The sequence below is a fragment of the Suillus plorans genome (genome assembly GCF_016647745.1).
Source record: "Suillus plorans strain S12 chromosome Unknown HD556scaffold_15, whole genome shotgun sequence".
In the NCBI taxonomy this organism is placed as follows: Eukaryota; Fungi; Basidiomycota; class Agaricomycetes; order Boletales; family Suillaceae; genus Suillus; species Suillus plorans.
Window position 1 is genome coordinate 140,069 of NW_024537399.1, and position 21,372 is coordinate 161,440.

Genomic DNA, 21,372 nt, shown 5'->3' on the forward strand with positions numbered 1-21,372 from the left:
CAGCGCCAGTGGTCCACAGCACCTCCCTCCACCCATGGTGGCCACAGGAGCTTGCATCCAATGCTCTACACAAGCCTCCCAAGCTTTCTTCAGCATTCTGCAGTCCCCTCTACCTTCTTCAGACTCCACAGCTATTCGGCATGGAGTAGAATTGGCTCACAGATCGGGGAGCAAAGCCATGCCATTGCCACCACACTCTGAGATACATCGTCGTTGTCCAGCCGATGTATTTGCCAAGCCTAGCCCACTTGCAGTGGTACCGAGACATGAAGGTGATCCCTCAGTCTCTGAGACACCCCTTATTAGTATCGGACCACACACAGATGCTGCTCTTGATCATTTGAAGTTGGGCGATGAAAATTTGCCCAGGCTCCGTTTGTTGACCAGAAGTGTTCACAGTAGCCGATGGGAGGCTATACTGAGGTCTCCGGCATGGGACCTTACCTATGAACATGCTTCCATTTTGACTAATGCTCTCCTTGTAGACTTACAAGTGGGTATGAAGGCCATCAATCCGGATTCCTGAGGTCACTAATTTGGAGGTTAGTGTCCATTCTTCACATTTTTTGAAGTTGATCCGATTAATATCTATAGCACTGATCATTGGTACTTACCATCATCCTGAAGCTTCTCAGCATTTTGATATTTTTGTGTGCGCTTTACCTTTTTGGTTTGTTATTACTGTAGATCTCAAACATTTGTTTGTTGCTTAGTGTGGAATAATGTGTCATTTTGTCCAGAGCCTAATGATAATGGACTTCAAGCCAACCTGTGCCCGGTGCATTAAATAGTCAAGCAAAATTTTTGACTGTTGTTTGTTGACTCATTCATCTCTGCTGTTTCTCTGTAGCCGATGGTTACCCACTCATTTTATGGCAATAAACACATAAACAGCGTGAAGCATATTTAGCCACCTGTGCGTCAACGTACCAAGGTCGTGCTTACTAAAGATGCTCGTGCTGCTCTGAGACTCGACCGACATGCTAAGTCCCTTCGATTCAGGGATGCTTTAGACGATGCTTGGAAGCAGATGGACGATGCTACCAAAACCATCACTACTACCCATCATAAAAGTATCTGTCGTGTTCAAAATGATTTGTACATGGGTTGGGGGCTTCTCCACTCCAAACACTCAAAGCTAAATTTATGGAACACATTTTGCTGGAAGAAGAACCAGGATGAAGAGAACCGTGAGTTTATTTATCACACTTCATTGTGCACACCGTTCAATTTTTTTTTTGGCAGAAAGCCACGGTAAAGAGGCACTCCAATCACTTGTGCATGATTACAAGGCCAAATACCTTGCCCTCTCGAAGGAGGAGCAAGATGAACTGCTTGCCAAGTTTACTGAATGGAAGGGGAAGAAGACTACAGGTGTTCATATCTCAACAAAGGTGAAGATAAATGACATCACCCAGACCTTAAAGGCAGTGGAAAACGAGGTGCGTTCTTTGTTCATTTTAATTGAATTTCTCTCACATGACCCCGTTGAAGGTACAACAATTCAGAGAGTGAGTCTGAACAATGTTGGGTCTTGCAGAACCTAGCTGCTATTCGACCCTAAAGGGTTTCTGGACCAGGCTCAAGGCTCAGAGAAGAGGAAATATGATAGAAAACTACTGAAGACTCTGACTCCTACTGGTAACTGGTGAAAAGATAACTTCCTTATGTAAGCTACAAAAGTCCCAACATAAGGTAAGGTAAAAACAGTCTCTACAAGCCCAGCCAGAAATGAATCCCTACACCGTAAATACTAGCTCCATGGTCTCCATCCTCATATGGGCCTAGAAAGTATCCTCTACACAGCATGCGGCTCTACTGATCTTCCCCTTTGAGGTATCGCATTTTCCACTGATGGTGTCGAAAAATTCATGGGTACTGTCATGGGGATTGATAATCAAGATTTAGTTAGCAAAATGGAAGGCTGTGCGGTACAAGGGATGCAAGGTTAGTGTCCTGCCTGCTAGTACCATGTTTTCTGTCTAATTACATTTAGGTTCTGCCAAAAACCACAAGCAGCGCATCTCCAACAAACGTTCAGAAATACGGGAAATTATCAACAGATAACTTTGTAAGTATTTTGTTCTGGCTTCGCAACAATGATTTGACCAAATTTAATCTATAGAAGAGGCTACTGATGACCCAAGTGCGAAGATGCAATGGACTCATTTCCACAATGTTGTTCAGAGGTACCAGGTCGTCATGGAAGGCTGGCCCAAGAAGATTCCTTTTATGAACCTGAGCCAATCATCGAGCGCACTTGCAGACCTTGAAATGCTTTGGTGCAAGTGGGACGCTAACAAGATATACTGGAGGGCCTTGAGTGACGAGGAATTCGCAGAACTCCATAAGGAATGTGAAGACAAGCTCGAGAGTGGCGAACTAGTTGATTGTCACCACTGCCAGAGATCAGACAAAGGAAAGAAACACAACATACAGATGCGAGGAAGTCTACTACTTGCCACGAGCAGTACAGGAGCAAGGAAATTATTGCTGACAGCGATGACAGTGGTATGGAGGAAGAGGAACCAATTTGTGAGCCAGCAACATCATCTGGTGGTGTTGCTGCAACTGTCAGTGGTTCTGGTTCTGGTTCAGCCTCTTCTGATGTGTCTCATCCTGTTCCACAGCCTTCTGATTTTAGTTATCCTGGTGAGCAGCCTTCAGATGGTGATTCTGGATCCTTTGACAATTATTTCAACCTTCCCCTGTTCAACTGTGAATCATTGTTGTCTGAGTTAGATATTTTGTATGGCCCTGCTCCTGCACAGTTGAGCTTGTTGTTGTACTGATGGAGGCCACCTTTTCCTGAGATAGTTGAATCATTTAGTTCTGTTGAAGGTTCAATGATACTGCGAGGCACAAACAAGGCTCCTGACTGTATCTATAAATGTTGTAAGGTCGCGTGTTGCCTAGTCTGCTATACTTGAGATGACAAGTGCATTCAACCCTAAAGGGGAAGCAAGTGCAGCAAGGATCTAGAAGTATGCACTGAAGGTGCTACTGGTTGGCCAATGCGAAGCGTGAGAAAATGCAGGTGTGCGCGAGGCGAGAAGGCGCGGGAATGCGCGCGCATGTATGCGGAAACGAGAGAGAGTAAGAGTGAGTTTGCTTAAGTGATGATTAGATACTAGACAAGAGGTGTGAGGTGAGATAGATGGATGTCTGAGAATCGATTGCTACTGCGACTTTCTAGGGAACTGGGCAGTGAGTACTTGGGGGTTATCTGGGATATATTCCGTGGCTAATGGTATGTTCTGCTGGCGCTTAAGTATGGCGCCTAAGTGCTGTCATGCAGAGCCAAATTGCTACCGAGTAAGGTATGTAAAGATATATGTAAGTAAGGGTCCATGATAAGAATAAAGGTGGTACGATATGCAAATAAGGGCAAATGGAAATATACGCACTAGAGAACTTGGTGGACAGTGGATGGATGCGTCTGGATGGCTGGCGCTATAGGGTGCTCAAGCACAGGAAAGCGCATGCACATATACATCGTGAAGCGTGGGAATGCACGTGCATGTTGCGTGGGAAAGCTACGCCTCATATAGGAATAGCTGCAGATAGCATACAGAGTGATGCTGCAAGTTCGTGCCATGTACTCCCTAGTGAAAACTGCCATATCACACAATGAGAGGCATGAGTCTCTACACTGTGTCTAGTTTCACACAGTGTCATTCAGCAATTGTTCGTCAAGGTAGTAGCATGAAGATAGCATGTTTTGGACAAAATACAATATTTTATTATGCAGTTCTTAAGTCCCTACAGAGATACATTGGTCTATTGAACAGTATTCTCCCCCAACTACTATGTAGGTGCTACAAATGTTGTTACCTGAGAACTCAATGTGCAAGTGTGATGTTTGTCCCAAATAGACTGCCTATAGAATTATCTCTTGATATAAAATGCAAGGGATATCTTGTTAAGATCGAAGATGAAAGAAGGAAAAGTCACCCAAGGTGCATTTGAAGTTCCAAAGATGTGTCTGACGTAACAAAGTACTTGTCCAATGCGAGCGAAGGTGGTCCAAAGTCAAGAAACAAAGGTCCAAGGTTGTGTGAAGTGTCCAAAGAGCTTCCAATGAAACAGCAAGGTTTCCAAGAGAGAATACGGTGAGTGTGTCGAAGTATGTCAAAGTATAAGACTTGCAGAAGTACTGAAGTACAACTAAGCCAAGCCTATCGAAAGAACTAAGAAATAGCAAGATGCGAAATGGCAGTGGTCAAGCCAAACAATCATTCCGAATGAACAAAAGATTGATCACGCAAAGTATGACTATCCGAAGTGACTCTACTAACTATGACTCATAGCAAGGGAAGTGAAGTGAAGTGTGAGTAGCTAGCGAGCCAGATTATATCCTACATTGTGAAAGTCTGGAACCTGCGTAGGCAAAAGTAGTAGCGAGATAAGCTATCCAAAATGTAATAAGACTCAAGGCAAGCCGCTGCAGAGATATGCATGTAATAGTGCATGAGGTGCGCAGCTATACATATTAATCAAGCTTTTCAATGGGCCGACAATGTATGTGTTTAGCCAAGTGGTCGTTTTATGAACTTCAATGTCTGAGATGCTGTCTATGAGCAAATGTTCAAGACATATTCTTGTAAGGCTGATGTTTGAGTTTGAAGGGGAAAGTGAACAAGGATGAGTTTTTGGATGAAAAAAATGAGCGCAAATGTTACAACAAGGATGAGCCATTTTGAGAGTGATACATTTGAGACTGTCTGGCATTCTTGGAGCGGGGTTCTGGGTATATGATTCGCTGTTAATACAAAAGTACATGAGCTGTATATCAGTGCGCAATGGCAAGGGTCCTCAGTTAGTTTCACTGAAATGATTAGGATGCAATAGATGCAGAAGGGAGTGGCATTGAGCCTGACAGGTGGCTAGTGTGAGCAAAAAAGAGAAAGTACAAGAGAGTGAATTAATGGCAATAAGAAAGAGTTTGGTTTGGACAGAATAACAAGAGTTTCATAGCAGTTTTGACAGGTTTTGGTATGGCAAAGTGAGAATGGAGCAGTTCATGACAAAAGGAAAGGGTCTGAGGGTCGGTTATAGCAAGGGTTTTGTCCAGGTAGTGAGTATAGCAGTTTGTGCAAGCCAAAACAATGATGAAAGAGTGAAAAAGAAGAGGAATGTATCCGCGTGACTCGGATGCAAAGCGTGATGCTTCTTCGCATCAATGAGTCGTGTGGAGGTTTGCGAACAATGGTTCTACAATTTCCTTTTGAAGTTGTGGTCGGGGTGTAGAGGACATGTGATCCTTACATTCTTATGGGAAAAATGTTACATCCAACAAGTTTCAAACTCATTGCACTCCAATGAAAACAGATTTTGATTTTGTGATGACAGCCACTTGTCTGTGATCAGCTTTTCAGCCAGCCAACCAACCATGAGCATATTTCAAGGTGTGTAAATCATAGAAAATGAATTTTATCATTGGTAGGTTTCAAACCTGCACAGTCCAAGAGCAACAGATTTTGACTTTCACGATCACTTGGCAAATTCATCTTTAGCAGGTTTTGAACCCACACAGACAGATTTAGATTCTGGTGCATCAACTCCTTGACTAAGACAATGTAGGACTCAGCCTAGCACTGGGCTCATATTCAGCAACTTTACAATATATGTCAAATGCATGTCACACACCAATCACTTCCCAATTATATTCTGATAGTCTCCATAGCCCATAGTGGAACCAACACTTTGACTGGCAGACCTGATGTTTTGGCCGCATTGGCCAACCAAATATTGCGCACTCATCCTCCCTATGTCCCATCCCATCTTGCTAGCCCCACTAGGTGCATAGTTGATTATTTTGCACATTACTCATGTCGTAGCCACCACTATGATATGTTTTCCCATCATCCACAGCGCCTCATGTTTTTTTACATGTACTTCAGATCTGAAATATTTCGCTACTGCTTTCACCTATGTATTCTGGATTTCTACATATTTACATGAATATTGGACTCTCCACAGTATCACCCATCATCCAAGTAGTAGGAGCCATTTCCTGATACATAGGGGTCAAACCCAATATCTCATAGTTCTTTGTTGACATTGTGAATATTACTGCTCTCCTTATCTGAAATACCCATCATCATTATTACTATGCATACTACTCGCTTTCCTGACAATCACTATCAGTCCTCGCCATAGTTTCCCATAACCCGCAAACCTGACACCCACTAATCTGCTAACCCAAGAATATCAGATCCAACACTTTGGTGTCGGACATCATAGTTATACCTTTGGACATTGTTTTACACTTCCATATTATTGATCATTCATCATATCACTAATATTCAGACTGGCAAACTGCTCGGGTCAAATGCACTTGTCTCTGAAGTATAGCAGACTAGGCTGTGCAAGACGATAATACTATATTTGGCTGGGTGTTACAATAACATTTTACCCCTATCTTTACTTCTCTTATCTCGCTTATAAACGGGCCGTCCATACCATGCTTATCTCTTATCTTCGCCAAGCGGGCTGTCCGCCTTATCTCTCTTCTTATCATGCTTCTATCTTGATAGTCATTTACAAGCTCCGCTTGAACATTAGCTATATAGACTAGCTACCAACCGATTGTATTCCTTACTTTAATCTACTGGGTTTTACCTGGAACATTGTCCTTCAGCAAGGTCTCCAACCTTACTGTCTAAGAACCACTATTCTAAGGGAGTCAGCGACACTCGCCTTAGCCAGAAACCTTGATCTCTCAATCGAGAGTAGACCTCCGTCTATCTGGCATTTTGCCGATTGTCTATTCAGACATAGATAGCTCGACTTATCCCAGTCGTAACAAAAGATTAAAGTCTTTATCACCTGAACTGTTGCCATCTGCAACGCAACTGACACCACGACTTCGTTAACTCCTTTGATCGGAGCCTTGAACCTAGGGACCTTACCCAACTTCCCGCCGTTGAACAACATGACTACCAAAGTCAAAGATATAGAACTAAAGATTGGTTCTCCCCCAGAATTCGATGGAGACAGAGAAGAATCAAAGAGATTCATGATGAAGTGCCACGCATACCTCGACATCAACGATGAGGTATACGATGAAGATAAGAAGAAGATCATCCTAGTATTGTCTTACATGACAAAGGGAAACGCAGCGATATGGGCAGAAGACTTCATGGAAGCGGCCCTAGACCCTAAGAGAAAAGATACCTCTGGCCAAATGATCGGTTATGGAACTTGGGCCACATTCAAAAAGGACTTCAACGAAGCCTTTAAACCCATGGATCCCGCCGGAACCGCCATGATGAAGATCCGAGGATTGGAAATGAGAGGAGACCTCCACACCTACATCTCCAACTACAAACTCCTCGCGCACAGGGCAGGGATGTCCGAACAAGCCCCCCTTATAGAGTTCTTCAGACAAGGTCTAGATTACGGGCTTCAAGACAGCCTGCACCGTACCGGTGAAAGTCTCAACAACTTTGACACCGTTGTCAACACCTGTATCAACCTCGATAACGCTTTCCAAAGGTTGAAGGCCATCAAAAGAAAAGAAAGGCCCAACCAACAGAAGAAAAAGAACTTTGGGAACAAGCACTATGTTCCCAGGAGGAGCGACGATATGGAAGTCGATCGCATAAGCCGTCTATCGGACGCAGAGTTAAAAAAGCACCTCAAAGAAGGAAGATGCTTCAAATGTCACCAAGTAGGACATCGCGCCAACGATATCTCTTTCCACCCTAGAGAAAGGGACCAGATCCGAAGAAACAAAGAAGAAGAAAGCAGCAGCGATGACGAAGTCGAAAGTTGCGCCTCTTCCTCCAGAAAAGCACCAATCAGAAGGAAGAAGGAGAAGGACGAAGAAGAAAGAAGTACCCCAAGAGGGAAAGCACCGATCCGAAGGAAAACCATGAAAGAAAAAGCAAAAGAAGTTGAGGAAGAAGAAGACAGTGACTTTACCGAAGTAGAGCGTCGCTTCATGGAAGTGGATTTTTAGAAAGGGAAACTGCCTCGATGTCAGTAACTCCCACCCCTGTACGACTAATATGTTCTATCAGAACCAGAAATGAATTAAGAATTCCTGCATCCATTTTTTCTGATAAACGCGTACAAACCGTCGAAACATCCATGATCATCGACTCCGGAGCATCCGGAACCTTTATCAGCGATGCCTTTTGTAAAAGGCATAAAATAAAAACCCATAAACTCTCTCGACCTTTCCCCGTCATCACTGCGGACGGATCAGACGCTCAAGGAGGACTCATCTCTCGCTATTGCGTACTCACGGTCAAAATTGACCAACGAACCATGATCGGAAAGTTCAATATAGCGAAACTCGCCAAACAAGACAAAATCCTCTTAGGATTCCCCTGGCTCGCGGCATTAAAACCTCAGATTGATTGGGAAGCCAAAACGGTATCACTCCCACCAACGAAGAGATCGTTGGCTATAGAAAAGAACATCGATAGAAGACGACGAAGGAGATCCCTTCCACCACTCTTCGAAAAGAAGAAGACCATCAAAAAAGAAACGTCTCGAGTTTGGGTAAACTCTAAACTACAGAAGCCAGTACAGGTGAAGGTGGCAACTAATGAAACCACCTCCCCCTATACCACCTCCGTAGAAGAGATAATGGATGAAGAAATCCCCAACTATGACACTAAGGACGACGTTTGGTCGGAAAATTTCAAACCCCCAGTCCTCGATCCCTTAGCCTATCAACTAGCCAGCGATGAAGCACTCATTTAATACGCCACAGATGGATCAACCATACGCATCATTGAAGACATATCTTTTGACACCCCGCTCGTTCGTGACGGAACATCAAAAACGGAACAAAATTTCGGAAAAACAAGTAACAAAGCTCAAGAATTCACAGTTGCAGGAGAAATAGAAAAACAGAAGAAAACCTTTGAAGAACTTGTTCCCCCTTTTTTACACCAATACCGAGATGTTTTCGCCAAAGACGGCCTTAACAAAGTCCCACCTGAACGACCTGGAGTAGATCATCGCATCGATCTTAAACCAGGATTCATACCCAAGACATCGAAAATCTATCCGTTGTCTGGGAAGGAACGCGAAGCTGTCAAAACCTTTATTGAAGAAAATACCAAGAAAGGTTTTATTGTCCCATCGAAATCCCCTCAAGCTAGCGGATTCTTTTTCATAGGAAAGAAAAGCGGAGAATTACGTCCTTGTCAAGATTACCGATATCTAAACGATTGGACCATACGGAACCAATACCCCCTCCCTTTACCGAAATCCCTCATCGAGCGACTCTATGACACCAAGTACTTCACAAAGATCGACATAAGATCAGGGTATAATAACGTCAGAATTCACCCTGAGGATCGCTGGAAGGCGGCATTCACAACGGAAGAAGGGTTGTTTGAACCAACGGTCATGTTCTTCGGACTGACAAATTCTCCAGTGACATTCCAAGCGTTTATGGCGAACCTCTGTCAGCAACAGATAAACGAGGGGTGGTTGGTCATTTATATGGATGACCTTCTGATCTTCTCGAAAGATCTTCAGCAACATCAGGCACGCACGATCGAAATTCTCAACATTCTCCGAAGAGAAAAGCTGTTTGTCAAACCAGAAAAATGCACTTTCGACGCAAAAGAAGTGGAATATCTTGGAATGATAATTCGACCCGGAGAGGTGGGCATGGAACCTGCTAAAGTAGACGGAATCAAGCACTGGCCAACCCCAGAAAACCTAAAGGATACACAGTCATTTTTAGGATTTTGTAATTTCTACCGAGCATTCATCGCTCATTACTCAGACATCGCCCGACCCCTCATTGACCTCACAAAAAAGGACCACCCTTTCTTATGGACCAATGACTGCCAAAATGCTTTCGACCGTCTCAAAAACGCCTTTCTATCGCAACCAGTACTATGAAATCCTGACCCAACTCGGCAATTCGCAATCGCCACTGATGCATCGCTTGCAGCAACCGGAGCGGTGTTATTACAGACCGATGAAAACAGAATGTATCATCCATGCAGTTACTTGTCTCAATCACTCAACCCCGCAGAACGAAACTACGAAATCTTTGATAGAGAGTTACTGGCAGTCATCCGAGCGCTTTCGGAATGGCGCCACTATCTTGAAGGAAGCCCCCATGTCGTGATAGTATTCACGGATCACATGAACCTCCTATACTTCCGCTCCGCCCAGAAGTTGACTAGGAGACAAGCGCGTTGGCAGCTTACGTTGTCAAACTTTCAGTTGGAATTGCACCACGTTGCAGGTACTAAATTGGCTGCCCCCGATGCTCTGTCACGACGCCCAGACCACTTAGTCGGAAAAAATGATAACGAGAATCGCATTCTCCTCCCTGATACCATGTTCGTGCGATTGATCGACGACAACCTATCGGATAGCATCGCGCGCAATTCTGCTGACGATCCCATATATCAGAAAGCTGTACAGGCATTGGATGGGATATGCCTTCCCCCAATGAAATCTGCCCTCTCTGACTGGACATGCACCAATGGCGTCCTCTTTTATAAACAGAGAGCCTATGTACCAATGGCCCAACGGCATGATGTGCTGTTTAAGCATCATGATCACCCCACGGCAGGGCACCCCGGCCGATTCAAAACCGAAGAATTAGTGAAGCGGGACTTTTGGTGGCCCGCCATGGGGACCTATATTCGCAAATACGTTGACGGATGCGCATTGTGCCAGCAGATGAAAGCTGACACACACCCAACTACCCCGCCTTTGCGGCCGATTCCCTCCGTTGCCACTCGCCCCTTTTCTCAGGTTTCCGTCGACCTCATCACCGATCTGCCATTATCGGGAGGCTTCGACTCTATCATGATCATGGTAGACCATGGGCTTACGAAGGGGGTAATTATCTCACCATGTAACAAAAACATCACCTCAGAAGGAGTGGCTAAATTATTCCTCAAAAACTTATTCAAAAGATTCGGCCTCCATGAGAAAGTAATCTCTGACAGAGGACCACAGTTCATTTCAAAATTCTCTCAAGAACTCGCCCGACTCCTCGGATATCAGATCGCTGCATCAACCGCCTACCATCCCCAGACAGACGGGCAAACGGAATGTCTCAACCAAGAACTTGAAACCTACCTTCGAATCTACTGCAGGAGTAATCCGTTAGAATGGGCCAACCATCTTCCCATCGCCGAATTCATCCACAACCATTGAAAACATGACGCTAGAAATACCTCCCCATTCTTCCTCATGATGGGCTATGAGCCACAGGGAATCCCCCACATTTTGCCTGTATCAGACACGCCAGCAGCAGAAGAAAGACTCAGGAACCTCCAGAAGATACGTGAAGAAGCACTCGCCTGCCACAGCATTGCTATGCAGCGAATGGCAGAAAGATCTCGCCATGGGAAATATCAACCATGGAAGATAGGAGATAAGGTATGGCTTACGGCCACCAATCTCCTAACATCGTTACCATCTAGGAAACTTGCGCCCAAAAGATACGGACTGTTTGCTATCACCGCAGTCTTATCTCCCATCACGTTCACATTGAAGCTTCCCAACCAATGGAAAGTTCACCCCACGTTCCATGCTTCTGAACTATCCTCCTATCGCGAGACAGAGATACACGGACCGAACTACACCGAACCTCCACCTGACGTTATCAATGGCGAAGAAGAATACGAAGTGGAAGCTATTCTTAGCCATAAAGGAATGGGTAAACGAAGACGCTATCTTGTATCATGGATAGGCTATTCTTCCGGAAGCAACAAATGGATACCCGAAGAAAACTTGCGGAGTTCGAAAGAACTTCTGACGAGGTATAAAGAGAGACACAAGTTAAACTGAACGAACAATCCCCTTTGAACAAAGACATCCCAAGTATCATGACTCCCCCATTGACACCTTCCCCTACCGGATCATCCACGTCTGCCTTCTCCCTTGAAAACTCCACGTACAAGAAAAACATCATTGATCTTGACGACGACACCATCGTCGAGACTACCCTGTTATCCCTCCCTCACGCAATTGAACTAGAAAATCAGCTCGCCAAAGAACCCGTGTTTGTCGCCGCCCCCATACTATCTCAGATTCACGTTATACACGCCACCGCCGCCCTTGAGCTCAAACTCAAAGAAATTGAGAACGATGCCCTCAGACTCGCCTGCCAACACCTCCAAAGACAGATTCGCAGTCTTGAGATTCAGCTTCTTCCTTCTGCTTTTAGCACTGTCTGCAAAACAGTTATACGAACTGTTGCAGAACAAAACAAAACCGAAATCGGTCGCCCGCCAAGCCCTTCTACTAGCGCTCCCCCCAGCAGCATACCTGCTGCAGATACGACTAGAAAAGAGCCTCAGCCTGTTGCTCAACCAGCACCAGCTGAAGAAGCACTACCCATCCCAGAACCCACCGTTGTCTTTAAACGAAAGACCCGCGGAGGAGCCACAGTGCACGGAGTGTCGAAGACTAGAGCTTCTAAGGGAAAGAAGCGTGAAGTCATTGACCTCACCGAAACCCCCGACGTCATTACAGTAAAACAACCGCAGTTCTCCTCAGACAATTTCATTTGTCGCGTCTGCAAGAAACTTGGACACCACCACAAGAACTGTCCCGAATACCACTGCCGCGTATGCCAAGGTCAAAAACCTGGTCATCTCTCCATCTACTGCCCCTACGCTGCCAAGAAAGAGCAGTTCCCGTTGGTCTACACCGACGAAGGCTTTTACGAAGCATTGTCGGAATGGGAGGCTAAGAAAGATGAGGAACTTCGAGATGAAATCGAACGAGCAAATTGGGAGTATGCAACTCGGTATGATGAACCAGAGTTTTGCAACGCTGACCCAGACCCACTTTACTATGAACACATGGACGAGTACGTCAACACCGAAGAATATTGAAGCCAGAGACTTCAACCGTAGCAGTGGGGTAATGTTACAATAACATTTTACCCCTATCTTTACTTCTCTTATCTCGCTTATAAACGGGCCGTCCATACCATGCTTATCTCTTATCTTCGCCAAGCGGGCTGTCCGCCTTATCTCTCTTCTTATCATGCTTCTATCTTGATCTTGCACTCCCAATGAATTCATTCAGAAGTAAATCCTCAAGATACATTTATCTGCACTAGGTCCAGATTCATGTGTAGGCTTAGCGACATGTGTGAGCCTATGATGTTTGTGATGCCTTGGTATTAATGACTGGGCCCATGAGTGACAATTAACAGTGGAAGGATCATACAAATCAGCCTAAGTGGAATTTCATGGCTAGGCTAAAGATGGTGATGTACAAATGTAAGTATCAGGTCCAGACATCAAATTCTGACTCATCCAACTAGGCCTGATCCTTGCATTTGTACATCACCACCTTTGGCTCAGCCATGAGATTCCACCTCATTGCACTAGGCGAGTAAATCAATTTCTGACATCACACTTAGGCCCAATCATGTAATCATGCATGGTTCAGCAAGTACAACCCTATAACATGGGATATGAAGCTATGATCTTATTTCCAATAGACAGCATCTCAGACATTGAAGTTCAAAAAACGACCATTTGGCTAAACACAACTCTGATGAGCTTGTAAGCAAACCGACCATGAGCATATGTCAAGGTGTGGTTTCATATAAAAAAAGAATTTTATTATTGGCAGGTTTTAAACCTGCACAGTCCAAGAGAAACAGATTTTGACTCTGATAATCACTAGCAATTTCATCTTTAGCAGGTTTTGAACCCACACAGACAGATTTGAAACAGATTTGGATTCTGTTGTAGCAACTGTTTGACTAACACCAGTTAGATGCATGTTTAAAGAAAACATTCAAAAGTGAATCTGCAAGGCAGGTGTACCGTTCCCTGTCACTCGCAATGTTTTCCCTCAGCTGAACAGATGAATTAAATACAGAGTGCAATACAACATTTTCAAAAAGCGAGAGAAGAGCAACATGATGATGAAAGGTCTTGAATACAGTACACTTCAACCTTATACATAAGTGAATGGTGGCCAGATGGCTCTTTTGAATCTTTGCCTTGAATCCCAGCCTTGACACATGTGTATTCTTCTTCATTCCCCAGGTCATTAGGATCAAACTTGAAAGTTTGATGTGTAATTTGCTCTTCTTCTTCAACCAAGTCAAGACCTTTGAAGAAATCTATCTGTGTTTATGATTGGCCCAAGGACTGTGTTCAGATGCATATTCAGTTTTGGTCAGCACTATAATCACACTGCTGACATCACTTTCCTGACTCTATACAACCCCAAAGCATGATTTGAGGCATTTGTGCTTAGGATGCGGAGCCACATCACATGGAGCCCAGAGATGTTCTTGGACACAGAAAAGTGCATCCACAAACACCATATAAAGCAGATGTTTGGGAGCGCAAGCTATAGCATGAAAGTACACATGAGTCAATGTCAAGGTGTGTTCTAACAGAAAGAAGAAGAGAAACATACATCATTCATGAGGAAATATTGAGGTGTGAATTCATAAAATAACACTGTGTATGATGTGAGTAATGTGAGAAATAATGAACTGCGTACCTAGCAGGACTAGCAGGATGGGATGAGACATAGGTAGCATGAGTGTGTGTGATATCTGATTGGCCGATGTGAAACCTAATGTCTGATGTTTGATATTTTCAGGTTTGATGCATATCGAGTTGGATATGATAGAGAGTGACTCGGACAATGTTCGACAGTTGACATGGATCATAAAACAAGCTGCTGCAAGGCTAGCAGTGAAACATGGTTCCATACACCAGCTTTCAATTTTTTTGGTTTCTCTTCCAAGAAAGTCATGATGCCGCCAGAAAATTGAGGCCTTCCAATTCATTTTAAGATTCATGTGGAAGTGTGAAGGTGTGATTTCATAGAATAAAATGAAAATGTTATTGTTGGTAGGTTTCAAACCTGTACAGTTCAAGAGAAACAGATTTTGACTCTGGTGATAACTTGACTAAGACCGATGAAGATCAACATTTGAAATGCTGTCTATGAGCAGATATCCAAGACATGTTCTAATACAAAAAATGTGTCACTCAATAGGTTTCAAACCTGCAGACTGCAATGGAAATAGATTTTGAATCTATTTTAGCAATGACATGGCTAACATCAGTTAAGATGAGTTTTTGAGAAAATCATTCATGAGACAATATCAAGATGTGTTTGCATAGAAAATAAATTTCATTATTGGCAGGTTTTAAACTCGTGCATTGCAAGAGAAACAGATTTTGACTCTGGTGATCACTTGATAATTTCATCTTAGCAGGTTTTGAACCCACACAGACAGATTTAGATTCTGTCATATCAACTGCTTGGCTAAGACCAGTGAGATGCACTTCCAATGGACCTGTTCACAAGTAAATCCTAAAGGCAGTTCTTTCAATAGCATGGAGGATCACATATGATTTGACTCAAGGGGGATGTTAGAAATTATTGTTAGAACTGACAAAATGCAGACAAATACACATTGAGGATTCACTTCTGAATGGATTCATTAGGAGTGCATCTAACTGGTCTTAGCCAAGCAGTTGATACAACAGAATCCAAATCTGTCTGCGTGAGTTCAAAACCTGCTAAAGCTGAAATTAACAAGTGATCATCAGAGTCAAAATCTGTTTCTCTTGGACTGCGCAGGTTTGAATCCTGCCAGTGATACAATCATTTTCTATGAAAGCACACCTTGAAATTTTCTCATGGTCGGTTTGCTTGCAAGCTGATGACAGTTGTGTTTAGCCAAGCAGCTGTTATTGCAGAATAAACATCTGTTTCCATTGGAGTGCAACGAGTTTGAAACTTGTGGGATGTCACATTTTTTCTATAAGAACATGTCTTGAATATTTGCTCATACACAGCATCTCAGACATTGATCTTCATTGGTCTTGGTCAAGTTGTTGCCAGATTCAAAATCTGTTTCTCTTGAACTGTGCAGGTTTCAAACCTGCCAACAACAACATTTTTGTTCTATGAAATCATAACTTAACATTCCCCCATAGATATTTTTCTCACAAACTAATCTCCAATGGTCTTGGTTGTGTTACTCCTGAAATGGATTCAAAATCTGATTCTCCTGGATTGAGCAGATTCAAAATATCACTCTCTGATCCAAAGCATGATCCTCGCCTTTAACATTAGATGGATCTGCTTCCAGAGCAGGAAAAGGAAGGATCCATAGCAGAAGAGGGAGGACCTGAGACCAGACTCGCATTTCACTTCACTTCCCATGCTATGAGTCATAGTTAGTAGAGTCGCTTTTGCATGGTTGTACTTTGTGCAATCGATCCTTCTTGTTTATTTGGAATGATTGTTTGACCCAATGGTTTGCATCACCCAAGGTGCTTTCGAAGTTCTGAAGATGTGTCAGTATGTTGAAGTATGTCTAAGTATAAGACTTGTGAGAGTACCAAAGTACGACTATGCAAAGTCTATCAAAAGAACTTAAAGATATCATGATGCGAAATGGCAGTGGTCAAGCCTCAAGAGACACAGATTTCAACTCTGGTGACAACTTGACTAAGACCAATGAAGATCAATGTCTGAGATACTGAGTATGAGCTTTTGAAGAAGGTGGGTGTTATAGAACACAATTGATACTAGGAAGATGGCTGCTTGTTAAGAACGTGCTCAAGGGTCGAATCCGAAGGACTTGGCTTCAGCTCGTGTGCTGCGCCCCTTACCCGAGTATGTGCCCCTAACTTCCGAAGGCTGTTAGACGATGTCCAGAGGTTGTCAGATGATGTCCAATGCACGGGAATTCCGGCGGACGTTCGGGAACAAGTGATAGGACTAATCCGGTGAAGGTGAGGAATCTTGACTGTGGGTGGAAACACTAAAAACTAATGGGGGCTCTACAGCAAAACCTGGATATGAGAATACGACTCGAGCCAAAGGACAACTACTGAGAGAAGTTCCACGTTAATAAAATGGAGGGAAATTCTGTCAACTAGACGGGTGTTAAGAGGCACAAGAAGATAACACACACGAAGGTGCACGAGAGGCATGCGTGAGCGGGAGGTATGAGATGCACGTGCGCGTGAGCAAGGGTGCGCTTCGAGTTATAAGTGAAAGGGTCTTCAAGAAGACAGTAGAAACGTGAATGATAATCGATAGAGAAGTATGATCAGATTTCAAGTGCTTAGGTGGACTATACACTTTGCAGTATACTGAGATAAGGGGAAAGTAAAAAAATTTGTCCTAAGAACCCACCCTTCTTTTAAGAAGGGGAATTGCACCCGAGAATAACACTATGTGGCGCATCCAAGCGTGGTACTGAACCGAGTAACTATATCAATACTAATTATATTCTAAAGCCTAAGATAGGTGTTCTGTATGTAAGCGCACACATCGGACCGAGGATACGTCAATTCAATGAGATTGATAAAAATAATGCACCAGTAAATCAGTGAGGACGTAGGATGGACAGGTGGACAGGAGCGCAAAGACCAAGGGTGAGGCGCACGGACGCGCGCGCGAAGCATGTGAGGCATGAGTGCACGTAAGATGCGCACAAGTGCACGTAAGATGCGCACAAGTGCACGTATGGTGCATGCAAGTGCGCACAAGACTGATCCTATGGATGAGAGCTGGAACGTATAGGGGATTATGTGGGTAAGGGGCCGCATATTCAGCATAGAGACACGCGAGTCTCTACACCGGACGATGTCCGAACTAGAAAGGAAACAGCGGAGGACTACCAGAGGTAGAGGTGGAGGTGTCGAGTTTATAGGAGTCGATCCTAAGACTATTGGAGGTTGACGAGAGGAGAGACTCAAGTCGGATGGAGGAGGGAATGAGCAGAGTCTAAGATAATATTCGAACTAAGGAAGTACAAAGATTCTACAGGGCTTATATACTACTGAGGACTTAACGGAGAATCAGTCAGCGCAGTCTGAAGCTATGTGAGGCTGTGGACGAAGCATATAGAAAAGTCAAACACTAGTCTATCGGAAAATAGTAAATGAAGACGGAAATGAGAACATAGGAAAATAAAGGCGGAAATGAAATGAGGTATGGAAAATGAGTATAGTCTAACTTGAGAAGGAACATACAAAGGGAACAGGGATGGAAGATAGAAGCAGGTCGGATCTGGAAGTCTGGAGATGAGGGTGTGATCGGTCCGGGTCCGGAACGTGGGATATGACACCGCTAGGCTATAGAGGTGACAGCGACAGCCTGCAGTGAGCGGCCTGGTATACAGGATAAGGGAAAGGTCGTGGGAAGACAAATCAACTGCTATGACAAAGACAGGCACATTGCGGGAAGTGACAGAATTGAGCATGGCGGTGGGATACATTCCTGGGCAGGGCGCCAGCTTACTCAACACTAGTACTAGCTACAGTAAGGTATTAGATGATTTGGGGCGTGGTTTAATGCTGGTGTCGGCGTAGTATTACATTCAAGCCTAATTATAGTTGGCAAGGCATGCTATCATTCAGCCTAATAAGGCTTACTAATCAGGCTAACCAGGTGCAGTGGACAATACTGATGGCCTGCAGGGAGTGAGTGGCAGGGTGTGTCACATGTATATGGCCGGGAGAGCGAAGGTGGATACTAGCTAGCTGTGCAGGTATGTAGACTCTAGCTAGAACAAGAAGTGTGATTTGAACCATGCTGCAGGGTGTGGGTAGGTGATGAAGGTAAGTGTGGGGAGGTGCAAAACCTTACAGCTAACATTTGTTCCCACGATTATTTGATAGCCTAACCTACAGTCTGTTACATGACACACAAGTCACAGCGAGTAAATGAGACAGCACAACACCATAACATGATCATTGAAAGGTTCAGGTAGAGAATGGCATTAATTCAAATATTTTGTCCAGATTGAATTTGAATAATCTACATAATGCAGCAAGATACAAGCTAAGATGCTGGCAAGATGCAACAAAAATTGAAAACAAAATTAAACAAAATGTTCATATCCATTAAAAACATGTATCCACATCTAAAAAAATGGGGTTGTGTGCTGTGCTGGTTCAGGTTTGATATAGATCTGAGATACCCAAATTGACACGTTAATTTCAGCCACAAGTGTGTCTGAGTTGTGTTTGCTAATCATGTGCCTGTGTATTGAGGTACTGTGCTGCCTCATCTCAATGCCATCTTCAATTGATCCCTTGTGCCTCTTCTCTAAATCTCAGTGACTGTCACTTGCTCAAATGCTCAGCTCAAAGCAATTTCTAAATAAACAAAAAAGTGTTCACCTGTACAGATCAAGCAGCTTCTGCATGCATGGCAACAGAAAATCATGGACTCAGAGCAAAATCATTACCCTCCCATACAACACAAACAGAGACTCATAGTGCCAGTGTGCTTGCGAGTATAAAGTCTCACTTGACTGATGCTGTTGAAAAGCTGTCTGTATGCACTGTCAAGGTCCATCAGCAGAAACAAGAGCTTGCAAAGAAGACAACACTACTTGCCAATGCAAATGGCACAATACTGTCATTGCAAGCAAGTGTAAGGATTGTGTATCCTTTATGTGCCGGCCATGCTTCAAAAAATGATGCTTGAACCACACAGTCGATGTCATCCACATGATTCATTGATGCAAAGAGCGCAACTCTTCATATCCAAATTATGTGGATACATTTCTTTTATCTCTACTCATTACATCTCCTTTCACTCACTTTCATTATTATACCTTGTGCTCTCATTCCACGATTCCCGTTCCTTCATCAATATCTCTGAACTCGCCATATGCTCTTCACTCTCATTTCAGCATAGTAAGCTACTAGAAAATGTATATAAAACTGTCCATGTACACTCATACCTACAGCAAATCACACAGTGAATTCCCTGCTCCAAGATCATTTGAAAGAGCCTCCCAAAGTCCTCATCTCCACTTCTAGTCTCATCTCTCTTCATGTTATCTACTAACACGTCTCTTTTCTAACCATTCCTGTTCACAATTCCCTGCCGGACTCATTGGCAGCCTTACAAATTGGAGCCCACCGCGAAGGAATTGCTTTGAACAAATCCTTACGCACCGAGTATTGATTTGTGGGTTTACTACTAACCTACTAGTCAATCTCTTCCTTCTAGTACCTGGTCCTTTGACCACCTGCTCTCGCCATTTTGAAGTATTACCATCCCAACGTGCAGCTACACCTCGAACAAGAAAAGCCATCTGCACTGGCATCATCTAGCAGCCCCACTCCCAAAACGAAGCGTAGAAGCCATGCACATACCATTGATGTTCCTCCTACACCACCCTTAGCAGAATTCACCAACCTACCCTTCCTACCCCAAGTCAACACCATCGTACCAAAGTCAGCATAGAGACATCAGAAGACCTGTCCAAATCCTCTCTCTCGGAAGACGATACTATAAATTGTCCACACCTCTCAAACTTGCTCTTTCCACCACTTCCTCCTAAAAATGCATTTACCCTCAAACCGGCCAGATTCAACCCAGAAACTCCTACTCTTCCTTTGACACGTGCTGAACCTACCCTTTCCGCTCCAGCATCTCCTCCAATACCCCAGCCAGAATTCCTTAAACCACCTTTACTCCCACCCAAGACACCCAAGCACTCCACAAATTTCCCTACCATTCCATTAGTCCAAATCGCCACTCCCAACCCCTCGATCACAATGACCACTATCTGTCTGGCGCCAGCACAACCCTTATATGTACCACCTCTACACACCACTCGCACAACTACCTCCTCGAGCTTCCCAACCATGTCAAACAAAGGGATAGGCGCCATGCCCGGACCTGGGTCAAGCAAGGCACCGTCATTCAATGGTGAAACCTCGGAATTACTCAAATTCTTAGAATTGTTCGAGGACTTAGCATCATCATATGCACTCACGGACACCGATAAATGCAAAATGATAGTTTGATACATCAACATCGAAACTAAAAGATTCTGAGTCACACTTATGGGATACGAGAGTAAGGACTTTGGTGTTTTCAAAACAAACATCATCAGGCAGTACCCAGGAGCGGCAAAGGGTGCAAGGTACACCATTCGCGACCTCAAATATGTCATCCTCAATACAGCAGAATCAGACATCTCCACAGAAATGGAACTAGCACAGTACTATCACCAGTTTTGCCCCATAGCTGTATGGCTAGTAGCTAATTCGAAGATCTCGGTGTAGAAACAACAATACAGAGTGGGGCTATACGAAGATGGCTCCAAACTGATATATTTGTGTTGTGGTCTTTGCACTGCCTAGTCTGCTATACTTGCCTGACAAGTGCATTCGACCCAGGGGTCTGCGGTCTGGGAATAGTCTTGGGGGTAAGTGAGTAATGGAGCCCCTTCAGTGACAAATTCCGTATTATACGGACCACCCGACCTACATAATATCCCGTATGAGATGGGCCAGCGGATTATGGGCCCATGTTGTGTATATTCTCGATGATGACGGATGGGCCGGGACACATATTATTTCCGATGGAGACGGGTGGGCCCATGTATGCCAA

General features: G+C 44.0%; 2 protein-coding genes across 2 annotated transcripts; both read left to right on the forward strand.

The window, feature by feature from the left end:
* Nucleotides 1-2,127: 2,127 nt before the first annotated feature.
* On the forward strand, nucleotides 2,128-2,742 carry HD556DRAFT_1232984 (uncharacterized protein; the record flags this gene model as incomplete). Its single annotated transcript, XM_041297556.1, has 1 exon — nucleotides 2,128-2,742. A coding segment is annotated over one exon (615 nt), but the record flags the coding sequence as incomplete, so codon positions are not given.
* Nucleotides 2,743-19,635: 16,893 nt separating this feature from the next.
* Nucleotides 19,636-20,783, forward strand: HD556DRAFT_1440680 (uncharacterized protein; the record flags this gene model as incomplete). The annotated part of the gene is made up of 2 exons (XM_041306156.1): nucleotides 19,636-19,661; nucleotides 20,156-20,783. 2 exons carry the CDS (start codon nucleotides 19,636-19,638, stop codon nucleotides 20,781-20,783), a joined length of 654 nt encoding a protein of 217 aa, XP_041162674.1.
* Between the last annotated feature and the right edge of the window lie 589 nt (nucleotides 20,784-21,372).